At 49.3% G+C, this 20169-nt stretch overlaps 2 protein-coding genes across 3 annotated transcripts in view; one reads left to right on the top strand and one right to left on the bottom strand.

Annotated features, from left to right (window-relative positions):
- Window positions 1–399: 399 nt before the first annotated feature.
- On the bottom strand, window positions 400–13656 carry brpf3a (bromodomain and PHD finger containing, 3a). Of its 2 annotated transcripts, none has more exons than XM_031567924.2 (13): window positions 13350–13656; window positions 10874–12478; window positions 10331–10487; window positions 9560–9691; window positions 8507–8635; window positions 7720–8035; window positions 7028–7348; window positions 4983–5582; window positions 3809–3887; window positions 3492–3577; window positions 2880–2980; window positions 1961–2115; window positions 400–1588 (listed from the first exon to the last, which is right to left on the bottom strand). In XM_031567924.2, exons 2-13 carry the CDS (start codon window positions 12454–12456, stop codon window positions 1405–1407), a joined length of 3843 nt encoding a protein of 1280 aa, XP_031423784.1. In that variant the 5' UTR covers window positions 12457–12478; window positions 13350–13656; the 3' UTR covers window positions 400–1404. The 2 variants fall into 2 exon arrangements, with proteins under 2 accessions (XP_031423784.1, XP_031423785.1); XM_031567925.2 differs by having other exon boundaries at window positions 7720–8032.
- Window positions 13657–14550: 894 nt separating this feature from the next.
- si:dkey-183j2.10 (glutamate receptor U1) overlaps window positions 14551–20169 on the top strand; it is a 13340-nt gene continuing 7721 nt past the window's right edge. Inside the window, exons 1-3 of the mRNA XM_031567108.2 lie at window positions 14551–14852; window positions 16124–16209; window positions 19339–19370. Of these exons, the coding sequence (XP_031422968.1) occupies window positions 16140–16209; window positions 19339–19370 (102 nt within the window). The 5' untranslated portion in view covers window positions 14551–14852; window positions 16124–16139. The remainder of the gene's footprint in view (window positions 14853–16123; window positions 16210–19338; window positions 19371–20169) is intronic.

Here is a 20169-nt window from a genome sequence, read left to right as displayed (position 1 = left end):
CAGTGCTTCACTGCTTCACTGCTTCAAACCTTACAAAACTTCACAGACTGCTTCCATCTCTATTCCTCTCTCTTAAATAACACCGTATATCAGGGGCCACTCACTATAAATACAAATACAATTGTACAGGGTTCATTACTTCATGTACACTTGTTTAAAAATACACATTTACAAGTGCTGATTTCTCTTGACACATGCAGAACTTTCATATACTATATAGAAATACACTCTTACACGCCCACAGAAACTTCAAAAACTCTTTTTTTTTTTTTTAAACCAATTTCTTCCTGTCAAGGGGATATCAGGATGAGGCCTCCTGCCCAGGAACCACATAATTTATGAACAGATGCTCTCAGGCTCAGGGGGTATGTTTGGCTGATTTGTTTTAAAACCTTTTGTTTCCATCAAAGTCACTGAGTCTACCTTTAAGAAGAGGGGTCCCCCTGCAGTAAAGTCAGTAATTCATCCTTTAAGAGGACATCCCCCTGCAGTAAAGTCACTGACGCCACCTTTAAGGGGAGGTCCACCTGCAGTATAAGAGCTGAAGATTTGTTTTGATCTTGAGAACATTCACGGGTGACACTTTGTGTCAACATAACTTACCACAAGCACAGCAGTTCATGTACGATCCATACAAATAAAAAAGAAACAATGTAAGAAACGTAATTGTTGAACATGTGAAGACAAACAGATGGCTAGAACTGCAGTATTTCAAGAACAAATACAATCTAAAACACGCTCAGAAGTCGGCCCATAAATTAGAAGGAAACAATATGTACACCTGTCGTTCCGTGACGGGTCAGTTCAAAGTCTTTTAAAACAAATATACCACAAAGTGGCTCCGCCTCCTCTGGAACCTCCTCTCCTCTGGCCTTTAAGACTCTCCAGCTCCTCGGTCATCGGTGGTTTGGGTCCTTTAGCTTATTCGTTCGTTCATTTGTTCTTTCGTTCGTTCGTTCTTTCTTACAAAGTGTGAAGTGGACACAGTTCGGCGTTGGTCATTGTTTCTGACTGCCTGTGAGTCACTTCCATCTAGATTCCACACAGAACTGCTCCATCTCTGTGATCTGACATTCTGGAGAAGTATGGATGCTGTTTACACACACACACCTTTTCTGGTGATGCAGATAACACTCACCCCACCTACACACACTGAACCTGGGCCAGTGGTTAACACACACACACACACACACACACACACATAACAGTAACCCATGCCGTTCTGGGGCAGTGGTTAACACATACACACACCCTTGCTATATTCACCATTTCGGGACAGTGATTAACACACACACACACACACACTGTTGACCAGCAGATTAGTGGCTTTGCGCCGTCAGGCGAACATTGACGGGATGGCGCCCGTGAGTGTTTGGGGTGGCAGGACCCTGGAGCCGTGGGGCGCTAGATGTAGCTGGAGGGGTTGAAGTTGGCGTTGCCCCTGACGTGGCTGAGGTGGGTGATGGCGCGGCTGTAGGCCGTGTGCACAGACTTGCGGACGTTGGGCTTCTTGCCCTCGACCAGCCGCAGCTTGTCCATCGTGTCGTCCAGACCCAGGCGGTACAGCTTGTCCAGCGGCAGCCACTGCCTGTGGGCATGACAGCCACACACACACACACACACACACACACACACACACACACACACACACACACACACACACACACACGATTGCATACACAGCCACAACCCACCCAGTTTACCAACAGGCCACTATTACACAAGTCATGCAACAAGTAACGTTTTTATACACAAAATGTTACAGCATTATTAGCAAGGTAACAATTAGAAGTTTAAAAACTCAAATCAGTTAATAACATAAAATCATAAAGAAACGGTTGTGGTTTTCAAGAACCAATCAGCTGACAGTAACTTGGGCAACGGTTAGTGTTTTTTTTCACTGTAATAAACATTTAAAAACATCACATAAGATAGTTCCCATCCTGCGGTCTCATCTTACCAGGTCCTCTTGGTGTCGAAGAACAGTACGAGAAAGAGTTTGTCGTCAGACTCCGCCTGCCTCCCCTCGCCCAACTGCAGCACCTCAAGGGGGGGCACCGGGATGGGCACGCCGTTGTGGAACAGCCCCTCCCTCGGCATGTCCGGGTCCACCATCTGCACATATTACATATTGAGCCATGCTATAGCTAGCTTATATTGTGTCTAACCATGGGTGACTCTGTTAGCCGTGGTTAGCTGTGGTTAGCTGTTAGTTTGTGACTGTTAGCCATCGTTAGCTGTTAGTTTGTGACTCACTTAGCTGTGTTTAGCTGTTAGTTTGTGACTCACTTAGCTGTGGTTAGCTGTTAATTTCTGACTGTAAGCCGTGTTTAGCTGTTAATTTCTGACTGTTAGCCGTGTTTAGCTGTTTGTTTGTGATTCACTTAGCTGTGGTTAGCTGTTAATTTCTGACTGTAAGCCGTGTTTAGCTGTTAGTTTGTGACTGTTAGCCGTGGTTAGCTGTTAGTTTGTGACTGTTAGCCGTGGTTAGCTGTTAATTTCTGACTGTTAGCCGTGTTTAGCTGTTAGTTTGTGACTGTTAGCCGTTAGTTTGTGACTCACTTAGCCGTGGTTAGCTGTTAGTTTGTGACTGTTACCCGTGGTTAGCTGTTAGTGACTGTTAGCCGTGGTTAGCTGTTAGTTTGTGACTGTTAGCCGTGGTTAGCTGTAAGTGACTCTGTTAGCCGTGGTTAGCTGTAAGTGACTCTGTTAGCCGTGGTTAGCTGTAAGTGACTGTTAGCCGTGGTTAACTGCTAGTTTGTAACTCTATTAGCCATGGTTAGCTGTTGGCGGATGCCGATCAGGCAGATTCATATCGGATCACATCAGGATCTGATCAGCGCTAGTGTGTGTGTGTGTGTGTGTGTGTGTGTCCTCACCATGGCAGGGTAAGAGGGATACCCTCGGCACTTGGCCCATACCAGGTCGAGCGGCACCAGGTCCTCCAGCGCTCCTTCAGGGGACACCAGCAAGCTTTCACCTGGAGAAGACGGGTGAGAAACGTGGCCACGGTCCTTAACATTTAGGTAGGATTAACCACAGCTAAGAACTAAAATCAATACGATATCATAATAAACGAGAGGGATATATTTATGCCCTGTTATAGGTTGCCATTTTGGGGGGTAAGCTGACAGTTACACTTCTCTTAATTATTATAAACCACTCAAGCCTGCACAGAACATAAATATCACTGGGTTTCTGTAGCTTCACTTCCTCACAGGACTCAAGTCAAGTCAGCTTTTATTCCCACATGTCTAGACACCGACATTTAGAGCCCAAGAGCCCTAACCCACAGGACATTTAGAGGCATCAAGCCCAGAGGACATCAGAGGACATTAAGGCCTTCTGACCCTAAACCTAACCCACTTTAAGGCCTTCAGACCCTAAACCTCACCCACTTTAAGGCCTTCAGACCCTAAACCTAACCCACTTTAAGGCCTTCTAACCCTAAACCTCACACACTTTAAGGCCTTCTGGCATGCAGGACTGACCTGTGTTGGAGTCGCTGTTTTCCAGCTCTGCTGCGGGCGCTTTGGTGAGAGCCGGCTTGCCTCTGCTGCGTTTGAGAGGGGGCGAGCTACACACACACACACACACACACACACACACACACACACACACACACACACACACACACACACACACACACACACACACACACAGAGAGGAAGTGGAGACAGGTCAAAACAGATGCGCACACACACACAGCAGGAAGTGGGGATGCACACACGTGCACATAGGTTAGAATGTTGAAGTGAAAGTGTACGAGTTGGTATTAACTGGAACACAGAAGCGTCTCTCTCCTCACCTGTGGGTTTCATAGCTGTGTGTGCCACTCTCTGAGTCGGGAGACTCGTCTCGGTGCTTCTTAGACCCATTAGTCAGGCCTGGGGAGAGAGAAAACAACTTAACATTACCACTGGACATCTTAATATCACCCCTTAATATTACCACTGAACACCTCAATATCACCCTTTAACACCCTCGGTTCAAGCCACCATGTTTGTTTTTCATGACCAGAGCTAGGACTGTGTACTAACGCTGGAGTTGAGCTCACATACAGAACAGACAGCTAGAACACGGTGAGTAGCAGTTTGCTGACGTTAACAAAAAGTGTATTGGATTAGAATTGTGGACTTTACATTTAACATCACCCCTGAACACCCTCACATCACATCACATCACACCTGAACACCTCACATCACATGGAGACATCACACCTGAACACCTCACATCACATCACCCCTGAACACCCTCACATCACATCACACGGAGACATCACCCCTGAACACCCTCACATCACACGGAGACAGAAGGACACGTAACCTTAACTACAATCTAACATCACCCTGAACACCTCACATCACCCCTGAACACCTCACATCACATCACCCCTGAACACCCTCACATCACCCCTGAACACCCTCACATCACCCCTGAACACCTCACATCACCCCTGAACACCCTCACATCACCCGGAGACATCACCCCTGAACACCCTCACATCACATCACCCCTGAACACCTCACATCACCCCTGAACACCCTCACATCACCCCTGAACACCTCACATCACACGGAGACATCACCCCTGAACACCTCACATCACCCCTGAACACCCTCACATCACCCTTGAACACCTCACATCACATCACCCCTGAACACCTCACATCACCCCTGAACACCCTCACATCACATCACACCTGAACACCTCACACGGAGGCATCACCCCTGAACACCTCCCCTCACACGGAGACAGAAGGACACGTATCCTTAACTACACCCTCACATCACTCGGAGACATCACCCCTGAACACATCACATCACACCTGAACACCTCACATCACACGGAGACAGAAGGAAACGTCACCTTAACTACAATCTAACATCACCCCTGAACACCCTCACATCACACGGACAGAAAATTGGAAATTACTTTAAATGTTTAAACCAGGTATGTGAGTTCCCTTTGGCTTCTCTTACCAGTGTCTTTGGAAGGTGTGTGTGTGTCTGAGGCGGACGTGTGTGTCTGCGGGGCGGGTGTGTGTGTGTGTGTCCTCTGGCTCTCGCTGGGTCCTCTGGAGCGCAGGTGTCGGGGGGAGGAGGGGACAGGTTCTGTGACCAGTTCTGGTTTTGAGGGAGGTTCTGACGGGGCATGTTCGGTCCGGTCGGGCTGCAGGCGGGTTTGCGCTGGGCTGCTGGTGTCCTTCTCAGCCCCGCCCCCGTTCACCAGACACACCGGTTCCGCCTTCTTCAGCCGCGATCCATTCTTGGCCTTCTTAAAGAGGATCGATGTCCGCCGGCCCACCCCCATCACCGTGGAGACGGGGGGTGTGGTCAGGGTGGGCAGTCCGTTCTCACCCCCCCGAGGCAGGTTTGGGAGCCCCCCGTCTTCTGGCTCACCAGCCCCCCTCCCTCGCCCCTCCACCCGCCTCCGGCCCCTCCCCCTCGACCGCCCTGGCGTGCGTGTGCCAGTGCTCTCCGGCCCCAGGGGCGGGGCTAGGGGCGGAGCATCGCCAGGCAGGGGAGAGGAGGCGGGGCATGACGGCTTGGTAGGGGACGGGGTTTTGGATTTGTGGTTTTCTGTAGGGAAGAGAAAACGGATTTAAGCCGGTCAATCATCCGTTTTATTGGACCAAGTTATATAAACAAACATCAGGACATATAGATAAACATCACGACATATAGACAAACATCAGGGGCCCGTTCGTCGTAGAGTTGAAGCTAAGTTAATCAATTGGCCTTTTAGCCCGTTAAGATTAGCGAGCTGATTGAGAACAGCAAATATCGGTTTGTTAACGGCTGATCCGCATCCAAATCATGTGGTTAATTTCAACCAGGCTAAAGTTATCATGGCATTTGCGCGTGCACGTCCTACTTCAAAAGGCAGGAAAGGTCGATCACCAAAACCATGATTTTCTAACGGTATAATGGTTCTAAACTCAAAGAAAAGGGCTCTTTTTTTTCTCCGCTGGCGAGTAGGAGATGAACATGAACGCTTATGAAGAATACAAGACCATAATCATGGCAAAATTCAACACCACCACCGCTGTGAGAGCAAGGTGTGTTGGGATGTTTATAGCGTGATATCTATGTATGAATACCTGACAGCAAGTGTCAACTGGTACAGAGGTTTCCTCTACCGGTTTGAATCTGCAAGGTTGCTAGTTCGAATCCCCTCACCTCTTTCCTCGATGTAGTTTTACATTTCCTTGGAAGTCGCTTTGAATAAAAGCGTCTGTTAAATGACTAAATGTATTGATAACAAATGCAATAAATTAAAGCAGTGAAAATAAATTGTCTGTATTTCTCTCTATTCTTATCATGAGTCCACCTTAATCATTTTCTACAATAATGATATGCTATGGTGTACTAATAACACTCATATAATTATGAGTGCTTTGTTCTCCGCATCACCGACACTACAAAAATGTACCACTCGCAAAAAAGCGCAAGACAGTCAATGTTCGACTGTGGTGTTTGCAATAAATGACTCGAGAAGGTCTTGTAAATTAATTATTCCTTGTCGGCTGAATCGGTAGCGCTCATACAAGAATAATGGATCTTGGCGAGCGCAAAGAACTCTCTCCCTCCGCTAATCTAACTCTAATATCAGTCCTTGGTCAATGGGATCCCTCCTTTTTCCGGGGGTGTGGCAAGCTTATCCAGCTACACTTAAGTTAGCCTGCCCTGGAGCAGGTTAGTGCTAATCGATATGTAACTATGGTGATTTATCAAAAGTTGCTTCCACGAACCAAAAAGAGGGGCGTTTTTTATCTTAGCCTGAAAAATAGCCGCTTGGCGAGCTACGACGAATACCCCCCAGGACATACGAACAAACATCAGGACATATAAACAAACATCAGGACATATAGATAAACATCAGCAAGCACATAAAAGGCCACAGACATATAACACTATACAGAACTAGTATAGAAATGTCTTCTGCTGAAAGGGGTGTGTTGCTATGCAACAAAGTGCTAATGACAGTGAGGCAGACTCCATAAGTTAGAAAGAAGGACTCTGACCTGGCGTTCGTGATGCTGTGGTGGCGTACTCCGCTTTCCTCTTGGCCTCTCTCTCCTCCTCTTCCCCCTCCTCCTCCTCCTCCTCCTCCTCTTCCTCCTCCTCCTCCTTGAGTGGGGAGGTGCAGAGGGGCGGGGGCCGCCGTCGGCAGTGGCTGAGTTTGTGCCGGAGGCTGTTGACCTCCCGGCGCAGCAGGCGGATGCGTTTAGTGCGCCCCCCGCTGGTGCGCATGGACATGACCGCGTCCAGCTTCTCCAGCAGCGCCTGCAGTTGCTGGTCTGGGGACAGGTGCAGCCGGTTCTCTGGAACCAACAGCAAGTCCACTGGGGACAGAATATACACACATTAGATACACACACACACATTAGATACACACACACACACACACATTAGATACACACACACATTAGATACACACTCAATAGATACATACACACACACACGCATTTGATACACACACACACGCATTTGATACACACACACACACATTAGACAAACATTAGACGCATACACACATGCACGCACACAAAATAAATGTGCACATGCAGTAGACACACATATCAGACACACACTTACATATACTGTATATACACACACAAAGACAAGACACACAAACAAACCTGTCCTGACAAACACACCTGCACACACTTGGGTCAAGGAAACACATCAATAGTGATGACCCGGAAGTACTCACCCTCCTCCCAGCAGGTGTTGGTGGGTGTGTTCTGGGGGGGTGGGTTTGGCAGGTGCATGCCGGTGTGGGGGTCGAGTCCCGTGGAGACGGCCTGGCGTCGGGCGTGGCGCAGGATGGCGCCGCCCACCTCCCGCAGCTGCGTGGCGGCGCGGTGAAAGACGGTGTCGCTGTGGTTGTAGCGCAGGCAGTTGGACACCATCAGGCTGAAGTCCGCCTCCAGGTCCGTCACGCCCGCGTACGCGTGGGCCTCCAGCTTGGCCCGCATGGTGCTGAAGTCCATCGGATCGGACACGAACTCCAGGTAGTCTGGCACCTCCAGTAGGAACCAAACACAGAGGCACTGATGTTACGGGGGGGGGAGGGGGGCGCGAATGCCATGGACACCCACAGGAAGACACACCCAGTAACGGTGGTCCCACACACGGCTGGGGTTTAACATGAAGTACCTCTTTCTAATGTAAAGGAATAGTTCAACCAAGATACTGCCATATACACACACACAGGGTTTGGTGATGGTTATCCATTTGACACACACACTGGATTTGTTTATTATTTTTCTTTGATGATCACACTCACACACTCTCACACACACACACACACACACACACACAGGATCCGGTGTGCTGTTGTGGAGCCCCACTCACTCTCTTTATTATTTTTCTTTGACACTCACACTCACACTCACACACTCACACACTCACACACTCACACTCACACACTCACACACTCACTTACTTACACACACACACACACAGGATCCGGTGTGTTGTTGTGGAGCCCCACTCACCTCCTTCAGTCCGACGGGTGTGGTGAAGATGCCCTCCGAGTCCTTCTCCTGCAGCTGGTCCAGGGTGGAGCGCAGCAGCACCAGCGCTGGGGTCAGCTGCATCTCTAGCGCCGCCTGCTGGACCTTCATCTGCATGACAGGACACCAAAGGACAGGAGGACATTAAATCTAGAGCTACAGGAGGATCACCTCAAGACCACAGCTACAGAAGAACCCTCAACTCTGCGGGAGGAGGACCCTCGACTCTGCGGGAGGAGAACCCTAAACTCTACAGAAGAACCCTCAACTCTGCGGGGGGAGAACCCTAAACTCTACAGAAGAACCCTCAACTCTGCGGGAGGAGGACCCTCAACTCTGCGGGGGGAGAACCCTAAACTCTACAGAAGAACCCTCAACTCTGCGGGGGGAGAACCCTAAACTCTACAGAAGAACCCTCAACTCTGCGGGAGGAGGACCCTCAACTCTGCGGGGGGAGAACCCTAAACTCTACAGAAGAACCCTCAACTCTGCGGGGGGAGGACCCTCGACTCTGCGGGAGGAGAACCTCAACAACACCAAACCTACAGCTGTACTCTCAGAAGAAGAGATGGGATCTCATCTTCCTTACATTCTGAATTTTCTTATCCATGTTAACCACTTTTGAGTGCATGTGTGTGAGAGAGAGTGTGTGTGTGTGTGTGTGTGTGTGTGTGTGTGTGTGTGTGTGTGTGTGCGTGCGTGCGTGCGTGCGTGCGCATGTGTGTGTGTGTGTGAGTGTGTGCATGTGTGTGAGCGAGTGCATGTGTGCGAGAGAGTGTGTGTGTGCATGTGTGAATGTGTATGAGAGAGTGTGTGTGTGTGTGTGTGTGTGTGTGTGTGTGTGTGTGTGTGTGTGTGTGTGTGTGTGTGTGTGTGTGTGTGTGTGTGTGTGTGTGTATAGTGTGAGAGAGTGGATATTAGACCAACTGCTACCTCGCGAGGATGGTTTTCAGCTTGAAGATACTGTTCTTTGCGCTGAAATGATTTGTGTGTGTGTGTGTGTGTGTGTGTGTGCATACATGCGTGCTTGCATACCTGTTCTCTTTTAAATCTCTCTCTCTTGCGGATGAGCTCCACGAGTAGGCGAGCTTTCTCCAGGTCTTGACGCAGCTTCTGCCAATACTTCAGCTCCTCACGAACAGCCTGCAGCTTCGCATCCGGCTCTCTCTGAAAACACACACACACACACACACACACACACACACACACACACACACACACACACACACAAAATTGCATACACAGACACATTAACACACACGTTAATGTGTATAAATACATATTAATACACATTATTGCATACACAGGCACATTAACACACACACACACACACACACGTTAATGTGCATAAATACACACATTAACACACGTTAATGTGCATAAATAAACACGTTAACATACAACCATATGTTAATATACATAAACGCATGTACATGCACACACACAATGATATACCCACAGAAATGCTTGTAGGAGTTTAAAGCCTGAAGCTGACCATTAGACACACAATCACAAACAAACACACACACACACCTATATACACCGTTAATTAAGTACAGACACACTGTCCTTGAGTACCCCTATAACAGCTATGAGTTTCACACACACACACACACGCTCATAACAAAAGGCACATAAGGACAACCTTATTCAACTGATCTGATCTGAGTTTTCAACTTTGCATCAAAATCCACACAGACATAGATACACATGCAAATATTTACACACACACAGTAGGACACAATCTCAACACACACACACAAGCTTTCACATCCTCCTGTGTGTGTGTGTGTGTGTGTGCTGCACCTGTTCTGCGGTTCTCTGGCTCTGCAGGTGTGTGTGCAGGCGTCGGATGAGAGGGACCCCGTTGCGAGAGTGGCGCTTCAGCAGCCAGTAGTTGTGGAGCCGCTGCATGAACTGGTTCTTCCTCTGGACGGCCACGCCCGTGCAGATCTTATTCAGCCTGGGGGGGGCAGATCCATAAGCATGGGGCAGATCATGGGAGAGTGGTGTGTGTGTGTGTGTGTGTGTGTGTGTGTGTGTGTGTGTGTGTGTGTCTCAGAGAGGGGATGGGGCAGATCCATAAGCATGGGGCATAAAGGAACTTTCACTTGAATTGGTTTAGAAAATCTCAGTTGAACTCAATTATATTGATGTGATGATCATCATCATCATCGTCGTTATTATTATTATTATTAATATTATTAATGTAGTTAACGTAAAGGTGAGGCTTTTAGCAGACGCTTTTATCCAATCGAACTTGGGCCAACCGCTAACCATTGCACCACCGTTTCCAGTATGGAAAGTGGTGTGTGTGTGTGTGTGTGTGTAACCCAACTGTGTGCTCACCTGTATGAGGGGATCTGAGGCACTAGCAGTACAGGTACGGCAGCTCTCCTCCCCGTCACCTCCGAGCTCCTTCTGCCCTTCAGCTTCTGCCCCTTCTTGCCCCCGCGCTGGTTCTGGGGCGCAGGGGGGGCCAGCGTGTAGGCCCGTTGCCCCCGGTGACCCCTGCTGCCCCCCAGCCCCCCCATTTTACCCTCGTCCACGCCCTCGTCCTCGTCCTCCCCCGGAGCGGGCGAATGGGTCTCGCAGAAAGCGGTCTTCTTCACCGAGAACGTGGTTCCGTTGGACGCGTTCTCGCGGACCGGGTCGATCTTCATGTAGAGCCCGGCGCCCTGCGCGCACGTGACGTGGAAGGCCCGGTAGCAGTTGGCCTTGTGGCACTGGATGGACGCGCCGCGGGCCTTCTGCTTGCACAGGTAGCAGGTGAGCTTCCAGCGCGCCGAGGGGATGTTCTCCATGCCCTCCACCGGCTCCAGGAACACGGTGTTGGCGAAGCACACCTCCGGGATCCAGATGGCGCAGATGACGTGCGCCCAGCGGCCGTCGCTCGTCTGCTTGAAGGCGCCGCCGCGGTTGGGGCAGAGCACGCAGTCCACGGGCCTCGAGGGCGACTGCAGGCAGCGCCGGCACAGCCACTGGCCCTCGGGGATGTAGGGCACGCCGTAGCACTCCTGGTGCACGGCCAGGTTGCACATGTCGCAGAAGAGGATGACGTTGCTGTTGAGGCACTCGTCGTCCAGGCACACGCTGCAGTAGGCGTCCTCGTCCACCGCGCTCTGCGACAGCGCCTGGCTCCGCGACTCTAGGATGGACTCCCGCTCCAGCCGGTCGATCAGCAGCTCAAAGGTGTCGGGCGACACGGAGGCCACGCCGTCCGACACGCGCTTCTGGTTGACCACCTCCAGCCAGGCCACGTCCTCCTCGTCCATGTCGTACTCCGCCTCGGCGTCCAGCTCCTCGCCCGAGCGCTCCATGAAACGGTAGTACCCCAGGGGCAGGGGTGGCGCCTCCGTTGGCACGAAGGCCTCCAGCGTGCGGAACGTGGGCTGGGGCAGCGGCACGTGTGGCGCCGCGTGATTGGTGTCCGTGCTCTTCTTCATGTTCTTGCTGGTGCTGGAGTGGTGCCCGGTCGTGGCGGAGTGCTTCCCCTCCCGGCGGCGGCCCTTGCGCCCCGGCCGCGCTCGGTTCGGTGTCTGCGTGTGGCTCTGCTCACTGTTCTCCTTGCGCCCCGGACGCGCTCGGCTCTGTGTCTGCGTGTGGGTCTGTTCACTGTTCTCCTTGTTGCTGTTGCACTCGACCAGGTCCTGGGCCGTCATCTCGTCCTCCGTGATGACAGTCAGGGGGTCGGAGATGTTGATGCGGTGGAGGCGACCCTCCAACTCCACCTCCACCATCCTCTGCGCCTGCGCGTACGTCAGCGTCTCCCGGGTTACGGACAGGTTCAGTCGGCACGGGGAGGTGGAGCGCAGCTGGATGTCGGGGTCATCGTAGGAGTGGTGGCCCCCTCGCCCTCTCCCTCGCCCTCTCCCCCTGCCCCTGCCGAAGCCGCCGCCGGCTACACCGCCTCGTCTCCGGATCTTCCGCATCGGTATTCACCCCCCTTGTCTCCTAGAGTGACAACAGATTATGATATGAGATTTAAACATGTTTAAATGTAGCGTTTTAATTCTGCTTGGCTCTGGGTGAGGAGAGAGGGAAGAAGACCGAATATGTAAATCAAACCAAGCGCCATATGTGCAGGTTTCGCAAAGTTTACAAACACATGACGTTCGCCAACGTGTTTGGACTGAACAAAAAGAAGCACCGAAAGCTTATTATGTAACACAGGGAACAGTCGAATAGGGCCAGCATCTATAAAACGATCATTCTAAAAATATATTTGGTATTAATTGGGATGGTTTATGCACATGTAAACTGGTCAACAACATGGGTTACATACGGCGAGACCTGCAACTTTGTATCCTAAACAGAGTCCTTCATCGACCAATCAACGTAAGGACAAATTGCATATGCTTGATGCTGTCCAATCAGCGACTAGGAAAAGCCTCTCTTCCTCTTACAGCTGGCATAGTTGGGTTGCGGGGCGCTAAATACCAAACCAAGAAGCTAGTCGTCAGCCATTTTAGCCGTGCACTTGTATTTCTCAGTGTTGAATGATCGTTTTATTTATATCATCTGCTACTTAAAAAACGTCACGAATAAATTCAGTGACGCTCTGAGAGTCATATCATATGCAGCACATCTCACTCTTGCACGAATGTTATTTTGTTTTAAAGGTTTCCTCCAAAGCAGCAGCATCGACCGAACCAGGCTGCAGCGAGCTCTGTGCTCTTCCCTTACCAGACAGCCTGTCATGGGCGCTCCAATGATACGAGCTATGCACCTGGCTAGCGCACATCTTAGTTGCCCTGAATATTCAACCCTGTGGTCTTTGGTTATGTAGGAATGGCAGTTGAGAAGGGTAGCTGAGGACACTTACCCGCGCAACTATGTTCGACCGTGAAAGCCGGTCATATCCAGAGTGACAGCGTCCGAGTCTGCAGCCAGCGACGTTACGTTAGTCCTCCATTTATATGACTTCCAACAAACGGTCCGCTCCAGCTTGGATAACACATCTGTAATTTAGCTTTTATTTCGTGTGACACTGCAGCTATAGATCTCAGTGTAATATTTTACTGTTGCGTCCTGCAGTTGCTCTAACCAGGATGTTGGTTTCCCATTAAAATGGCTTGAAAAATACGCCCCTTTTGAAAAAACGAACTCGCCTTGTAGCTTACATTTACCGCGTACGGAACGCGCATAGCTTTGTGATTGGTTTAAACGGGGTGTCCAGTGACAAGCGATTATTTTAGACTCGCTTGTGATTGGCTGGCGAATGAGAAAGCAATACAGGAATCTCTTCCTTATTTGCGCGCCCTTGTATTTGCAATTCAGCGATAAGAGAGAGCGGCCCTTTATGCTTCGCTCTCCCGTCTAATCTGAAACGCCTCAGCCTTCAAAAAACGCCATCCTCCGCAATACTATCGTTAACTTATTTGCAAATGGACAGAGATGACACTCCTAAATCGTTCACACTCAATTGCAGGCTATATCAAAGTGTATTCTCCTGCAATTACAGAAATGTCAGTAGCTTATTGAGTCAAGCCCCCAGAGATAATAATAATACTTTTAGTTATGATGATGAATTAGATATAAATAATTTTTCATTGCTTTTTTATTATATGATGACATTAAGCCAAAAATACAATAATTATTGTCTGCATTTGACACTTCAAATTGTCCTCCTAAAATACAGAATACTCTATTTAGAGCAGAGTTCAAGAATAGCTTTATATTAATCTTTGACTCTTAATTTCTAAGCCAGTATGCCCATCTCCCATCATTGGGGTGTGTGTGTGTGGGGGGGGGGGGGGGGGGGTAGGGGCTGGCCCCTGGGCGACTCCCATTGGGGTGTGTGTGGGGGGGTGGGGGCTGGCCCCTGGGTGACTCCCATGGTGACTCCCATCATTGGGGTGTGTGTGGGGGGGGTGGGGGCTGGCTCCTGGGTGACTCCCATTGGGGTGTGTGTGGGGGGGTGGGGGCTGGCCCCTGGGTGACTCCCATGGTGACTCCCATCATTGGGGTGTGTGTGGGGGGGGTGGGGGCTGGCTCCTGGGTGACTCCCATTGGGGTGTGTGTGGGGGGGGTGGGGGCTGGCTCCTGGGTGACTCCCATTGGGGTGTGTGTGGGGGGTAGGGGGCTGGCTCCTGGGTGACTCCCATGGTGACACCCATTGGCTGTGTGAGAAGTGACAAGCGCTGCCCACTCAGTCTCCTCAGAGAGGACTCTGCTGCTACACACTCACCCCAGCCAGACCAGACCAGAGCCAGACCAGACCAGCGCCACCTCGGACCAGTGCCACCTCCGACCAGCGCCACCTCGGACCAGCGCCACCTCCAACCAGTGCCACCTCCGACCAGTGCCACAGACCGCAAGGCAGGAGGTACCAGCCCATCTGCACAGTTATTTATTAATGGCATGAACTAATCTTTAGTCTTTTTAAATATATTTATTAATGTTTCTGATCGATTTTCTTTTATTAGTTATCTATATTGGGTTTTTGTAGAATGATCTCATTTATGTACCTTTCAATAGGCTCCCTTCTCATTAGTCTCACATTAACTATCTTTACTGTGTTTATGTAGAGTGATCTTTAGTGTTTTATAAGGTATCTATTATTTTTGTGAAGAATTATCTAATTTATCTATGAATGCTTTTGCTCGTTAGTCTTAAATTAGCTAACTTTATGTTTTTTTTTATATATTAATGTTTTTGCTCGTTAGTCTTAAATTTGCTAACTTTATGTTTTTTTTTAATATATTAATGTTTTTGCTCGTCAGTCTTACCTGAGGCATCCATATTGTGTTTCTGTATATTGGAAAGAACATCAAGAGTGAATTTGTCCTCATCTGAGTTGCTGAGGACATTATGATCTTATGAACATGATGAATAATGTTCTTATTGTTTCTGCATTTCAGTGTTACATTAGCTCTTATTTAATTATTATTATTATCTCTATATTAGTCTTTATTGTCTTATTATTCTTATCTCTGTAATAGTCTTTATTGTCTTATTGTGTATTATTGTGTCTTAGTATTAGCATGGGGAACATTGACGAAGAATTTCTCTTTATTTGAGCTCAGGGATTTTCATTGAACAGGACTAAAGTTCCTCATTGAACAGGACTAATAGTCATTAGAAGAGCGTGTGTCTGAAAGACATTAGGAGAGTGTGTGTCTGTATATAGAGTGAGAGTGTGTGTTTGTAGGACATTAGGAGAGTGTGTGTCTGTATATAGAGTGAGAGTGTGTTTCTGTATCAGGAGAGTGTGTGTCTGTATATAGAGTGAGAGTGTGTGTCTGTATATAGAGTGAGTGTGTGTGTCTGTATATAGAGTGAGTGTGTGTGTCTGTATATAGAGTGAGTGTGTGTGTCTGTATATAGAGTGAGAGTGTGTGTCTGTATATAGAGTGAGAGTGTGTGTCTGTATATAGAGTGAGAGTGTGTGTCTGTATCAGGAGAGTGTGTGTCTGTATATAGAGTGAGAGTGTGTTTCTGTATCAGGAGAGTGTGTGTCTGTATATAGAGTGAGAGTGTATGTTTGTAGGACATTAGGAGTGTGTGTGTGTGTATAGAGAGTGTGTGTCTGTTTATAGAGTGAGAGTGTGTGTCTGTATATAGTACCAGTTTGCAAAAACGCACCTTGTTTTTCAGGTAAAGAAGAAGAGCCATGAGGCCAGTCCTACTCTTCATCTCGCACGCGTCTCTGCTTCTCCTGGTGTCAGACATCAGCATGGCAGGTAAACACACTTCATTTCACACACACACACACACACACACCCACACACACACACACACACACACACACACACACACACACACACACACACACACACACACCAGTGTGGCAGGTAAACACACTTCATTTCACACACACACACACACACACGCACACACACACACACACACACACACACACACCAGTGTGGCAGGTAAACACACTTAATTTCACACACACACACACACACACACACACACACACACACACACACACACACACACACACACACACCAGTGTGGCAGGTAAACACACTTCATTTCACACACACACACACCAGCATGGCAGGTAAGCGGTGAGGTAAGTGCTATGTACTCAACTCAAGCCCTACTTTAACTACTAGAGCAGTTAAGCTCTCACTTCTTTTTTAGTAGACAATGCTTATGCTAAAAGTCAGGGATTATCTGCAGACAGGTCAGTAGACATGCATAGTAGCGCAAATAGCACATGGTAGCGTTACACATAGACTGTTCATTGGTGCTTATCTGTAATCAGTGCTCCTCTTGTAAAGAGATAATCGGTCTCTTTTCTAAATGAGTATTTCTAAATAGTTAGTCATGCAGCACTCACAGCGAGGCTCAGTTCTCTCATCAGCTGTGTGTCTGTGTTGAACTTCTCTTGAACTGTAAGTCACTGTGGATCAAAGCTTCTGGCTCAGAAGAGGGGCTGTTATAATGACAGACAGCAGTTTAAGTCTCTGAGGTGATGCCGTTTGGGATATGGATGCAGAAACATGCGGGCACTGTTGTGCCATGTGTTAGCGGGCCAGCAGACAGTGTGCCAGTCCTTGGTGTGCCAGTCTGTGGTGTGCCAGTCTGTGGCGTGGCAGTGTTTGGCGTGGCAGTCTTCAGCGGGCGCGCCTGCACTCGTCCCTGTGCCAGGCCGGCTCTCTCTGGTCTGCTCTGCTGGGCAGCGGCGCCTCTCGCGGGCCTGACGTGTCGTCAATGGGAGACTGTCAGCTGGGCACGGCATCAAAGCTGTGCCCTGCATCCTGTTTGGCCGCGGCGCCCCTCCACGGCTGATCCTGGGCCAGGCGCTCACAGTCCGGGTTATAAATCAATTCAGCCGCTGAAACAAGCAGCCACTGTTCCCCAGGCTGCCCCCGGCCGCCAAGACGTGACAGGGCTTTGAGGAGCCGCAGCGCCTGTCATCTTTAATAAAAGGAGGAGCCGTTGGTGTCAGTGTGGCCCCCGCCAGCCCCCCGAGGCCCCTGTGTGTGTGTCTGTGTGTGTGTGTTGGTGTCAGTGTGTATGTGTGTGTGTGTGTGTGTTGGTGTCAGTGTGTGTGTGTGTGTGTGTGTGTGTGTGTTGGTGTCAGTGTGGCCCCCGCCAGCCCCCCGAGGCCCCTGATGGCCGGAGCTCAATCTGGCTTTTGATGCTCTCTGGTGGCCCCTGTGTGTGCTTGTGTGCTTGTGTGTGTGTGTGTGTGTGTGTGTGTATCTCTGACGGCCCCTGCCCCCTTGCTGCCTCTTTGACTCGTGTGTCAGGCGAACACGCTGACGGGCTCCGGACAGAGTTGTTTCTTAGGAGGACTTCTCAAGGGAACAGGGAACGCTGCCAAGAGCCGTCTGGGGGCCGGAAAAGTCTTCAGCGGCTAAGAGGGCATCTGATGGGGCCCCCACCTCTCCGCCTCCGGGGGCCCCCATCTCCTCACCTCCGGCTATCTGATGGAGGAGTGACGGAAGAGGGCAGAGAGGGTCAGCTGGGATGGACGCTGGAGCTCGGAGGAGTCACGGCTAAATCGGGAAGTGGAGAACAATCCCAGCAGGACAGAGGCTCAGTCACAGGGAGATACACACACCCCGTGCCAAGAGTCTCTTTTCACACACAAACACACACGCGTGCGCGCAGCCGCGCACACACACACACACACACACACACATATACACACATATACACACACATATACACACATATACACACACACACACACACACACACACACACACATATACACACACACACACACACACACACATATACACACATATACACACACACATACACACACACATATACATTCATATACACATACCACACATACATAAATATACACACACATATACATGCACACACATATACACACATATACATATATACACATGCACATATACACACACATATTCACACATACACACACATACATATACACACACACATGCACATATACACACACACACACACACACACACACACACATACACGTACACACACACATGCACGTATATACACACATGCACAAATACACACACACACACACACACATACACGTACACACACACACACATGCACGTACACACACACATGCACGTATACACACACACACACACACACACACACACACACAGGCCAAAACCCCTCAGCAGGTCTTCAGTGGTGCTTCAATAGGGCCGTTGGCAGCCTCCTGACTTTAGTAACTGTTGGAAATGTCCAACAACTCCCTTCAGACTCTCTTTGGCCGCCTCTGAAAGGCATCGTGTGCCAAGTCTTTTCCTGGAAATCTTTCTTCTGAAAGCATTTTAATTGTTCTTGAATAAAGAGAGAAATCCCATCATTCTAAAGTAATGTTGCCAAAACATGACCTCAGTGTCTATTTAACCGCGTGTGTGTTAAATCGGATTTCAGTGAATCTCTATGCTGATATGCTGATATGCTGATATGCTATGCTGATATGCTATGCTGGTGTGTGTGTCTATTTAAGCGTCCCACACTGGGACACACATTTATTCATTTAAATCAGATTTCAGTGAATCTCTATGCTGATCTCTGGGTGGGTGTGTGTGTGAGTGTGTGTGTGTGTGTGTGTGTGTGTGTGTGTGTGTGTGTGTGTGTGTGTGTGTGTGTGTGTGTGTGTCTATTTAACCGTCCCACACTGGGACACACATGTATTCATTTAAATCGGATTTCAGTGAATCTCTATGCTGATCTCTGGGTGTGTGTGTGTGTGTGTGTGTGTGTGTGTGTGTGTGTGTGTGTGTGTTCTACATATGTGTGTGTGTGTGTGTGTGAGTGAGTGTATGTGTGTATGTGTGTGTGTGTCTATAGTGAATCTCTATGCTGATCTCTGTTTCCTCTGTCACTATGTGTTTCAGGCAATAAGGAGCTTGTAGTCACCACTATAAAGGTTAGTCCTTCTTCTCATTGACTCATTGACTCATCTATGTATGTGTGTGTGTGTGTGTGTGTGTGTGTGTGTGTGTGTGTGTGATGTGTGTGTCCTCGTTAGCAAGACCCGTTCACCATGGCCAAGGGGTAACGTGTGTGTGATGTGTGTGTGTGTGATGTGTGTGTCCTTGTTAGCAAGACCCGTACACCATGGCCAAGGGTAACGTGTGTGTGATGTGTGTGTGTGTGTGTCCTCGTTAGCAAGACCCGTACACCATGGCCAAGGAGTAACGTGTGTGTGATGTCTGTGTGTGTGTGTGTGTGTGTGTGTGTGTGTGTGTCCTCGTAAGCAGGACCCGTACACCATGACCAAGGGGTAACGTGTGTGTGATGTGTGTGTGTGTGTGTGTGTGTGTGTGTGATGTGTGTGTCCTGTTAGCAAGACCCGTACACCATGGCCAAGGGGTAACGTGTGTGTGATGTCTGTGTGTGTTTGGGTGTGTGTGTGTGTGTGTCCTCGTTAGCAAGACCCGTACACTATGACCAAGGGGTAACGTGTGTGATGTGTGTGTGTGTGTGTGTGTGTGTGTGTGTGTGTGTGTGTGTGTGTGTGTGATGTGTGTGTCCCGTTAGCAAGACCCGTACACCATGGCCAAGGGGTAACGTGTGTGTGATGTCTGTGTATGTGTGTGTGTGTGTGTGTGTGTGATGTGTGTGTCCTCGTTAGCAAGACCCGTACACCATGGCCAAGGGTAACATGTGTGTGATGTGTGTGTGTGTGTGTGTGTGTGTGTGTGTGTGTGTGTGATGTGTGTGTC

The sequence above is a fragment of the Clupea harengus genome, chromosome 5 (assembly GCF_900700415.2).
Source record: "Clupea harengus chromosome 5, Ch_v2.0.2, whole genome shotgun sequence".
NCBI classification, from domain to species: domain Eukaryota; kingdom Metazoa; phylum Chordata; class Actinopteri; order Clupeiformes; family Clupeidae; genus Clupea; species Clupea harengus.
The sequence above is the reverse complement of the archived record's forward strand: the minus strand, read 5'-3'. Positions and strand labels throughout refer to the sequence as shown.

What these genes read in the sequence shown, in the direction of transcription:
- brpf3a (XM_031567924.2), bottom strand. Translation starts at nt 12,456, where the DNA reads ATGCGGAAGATCCGGAGACGAGGCGGTGTAGCCGGCGGCGGCTTCGGC. An exon ending in GCCAGAGAACCGCAGAACAG is followed by an intron (nt 9,692 to 10,330) that starts GTGCAGCACACA and finishes GTGTGTTTTCAG; the next exon opens with AGAGAGCCGGATGCGAAGCT. An exon ending in TTCGACACCAAGAGGACCTG is followed by an intron (nt 1,589 to 1,960) that starts GTAAGATGAGAC and finishes TCATGCCCACAG; the next exon opens with GCAGTGGCTGCCGCTGGACA.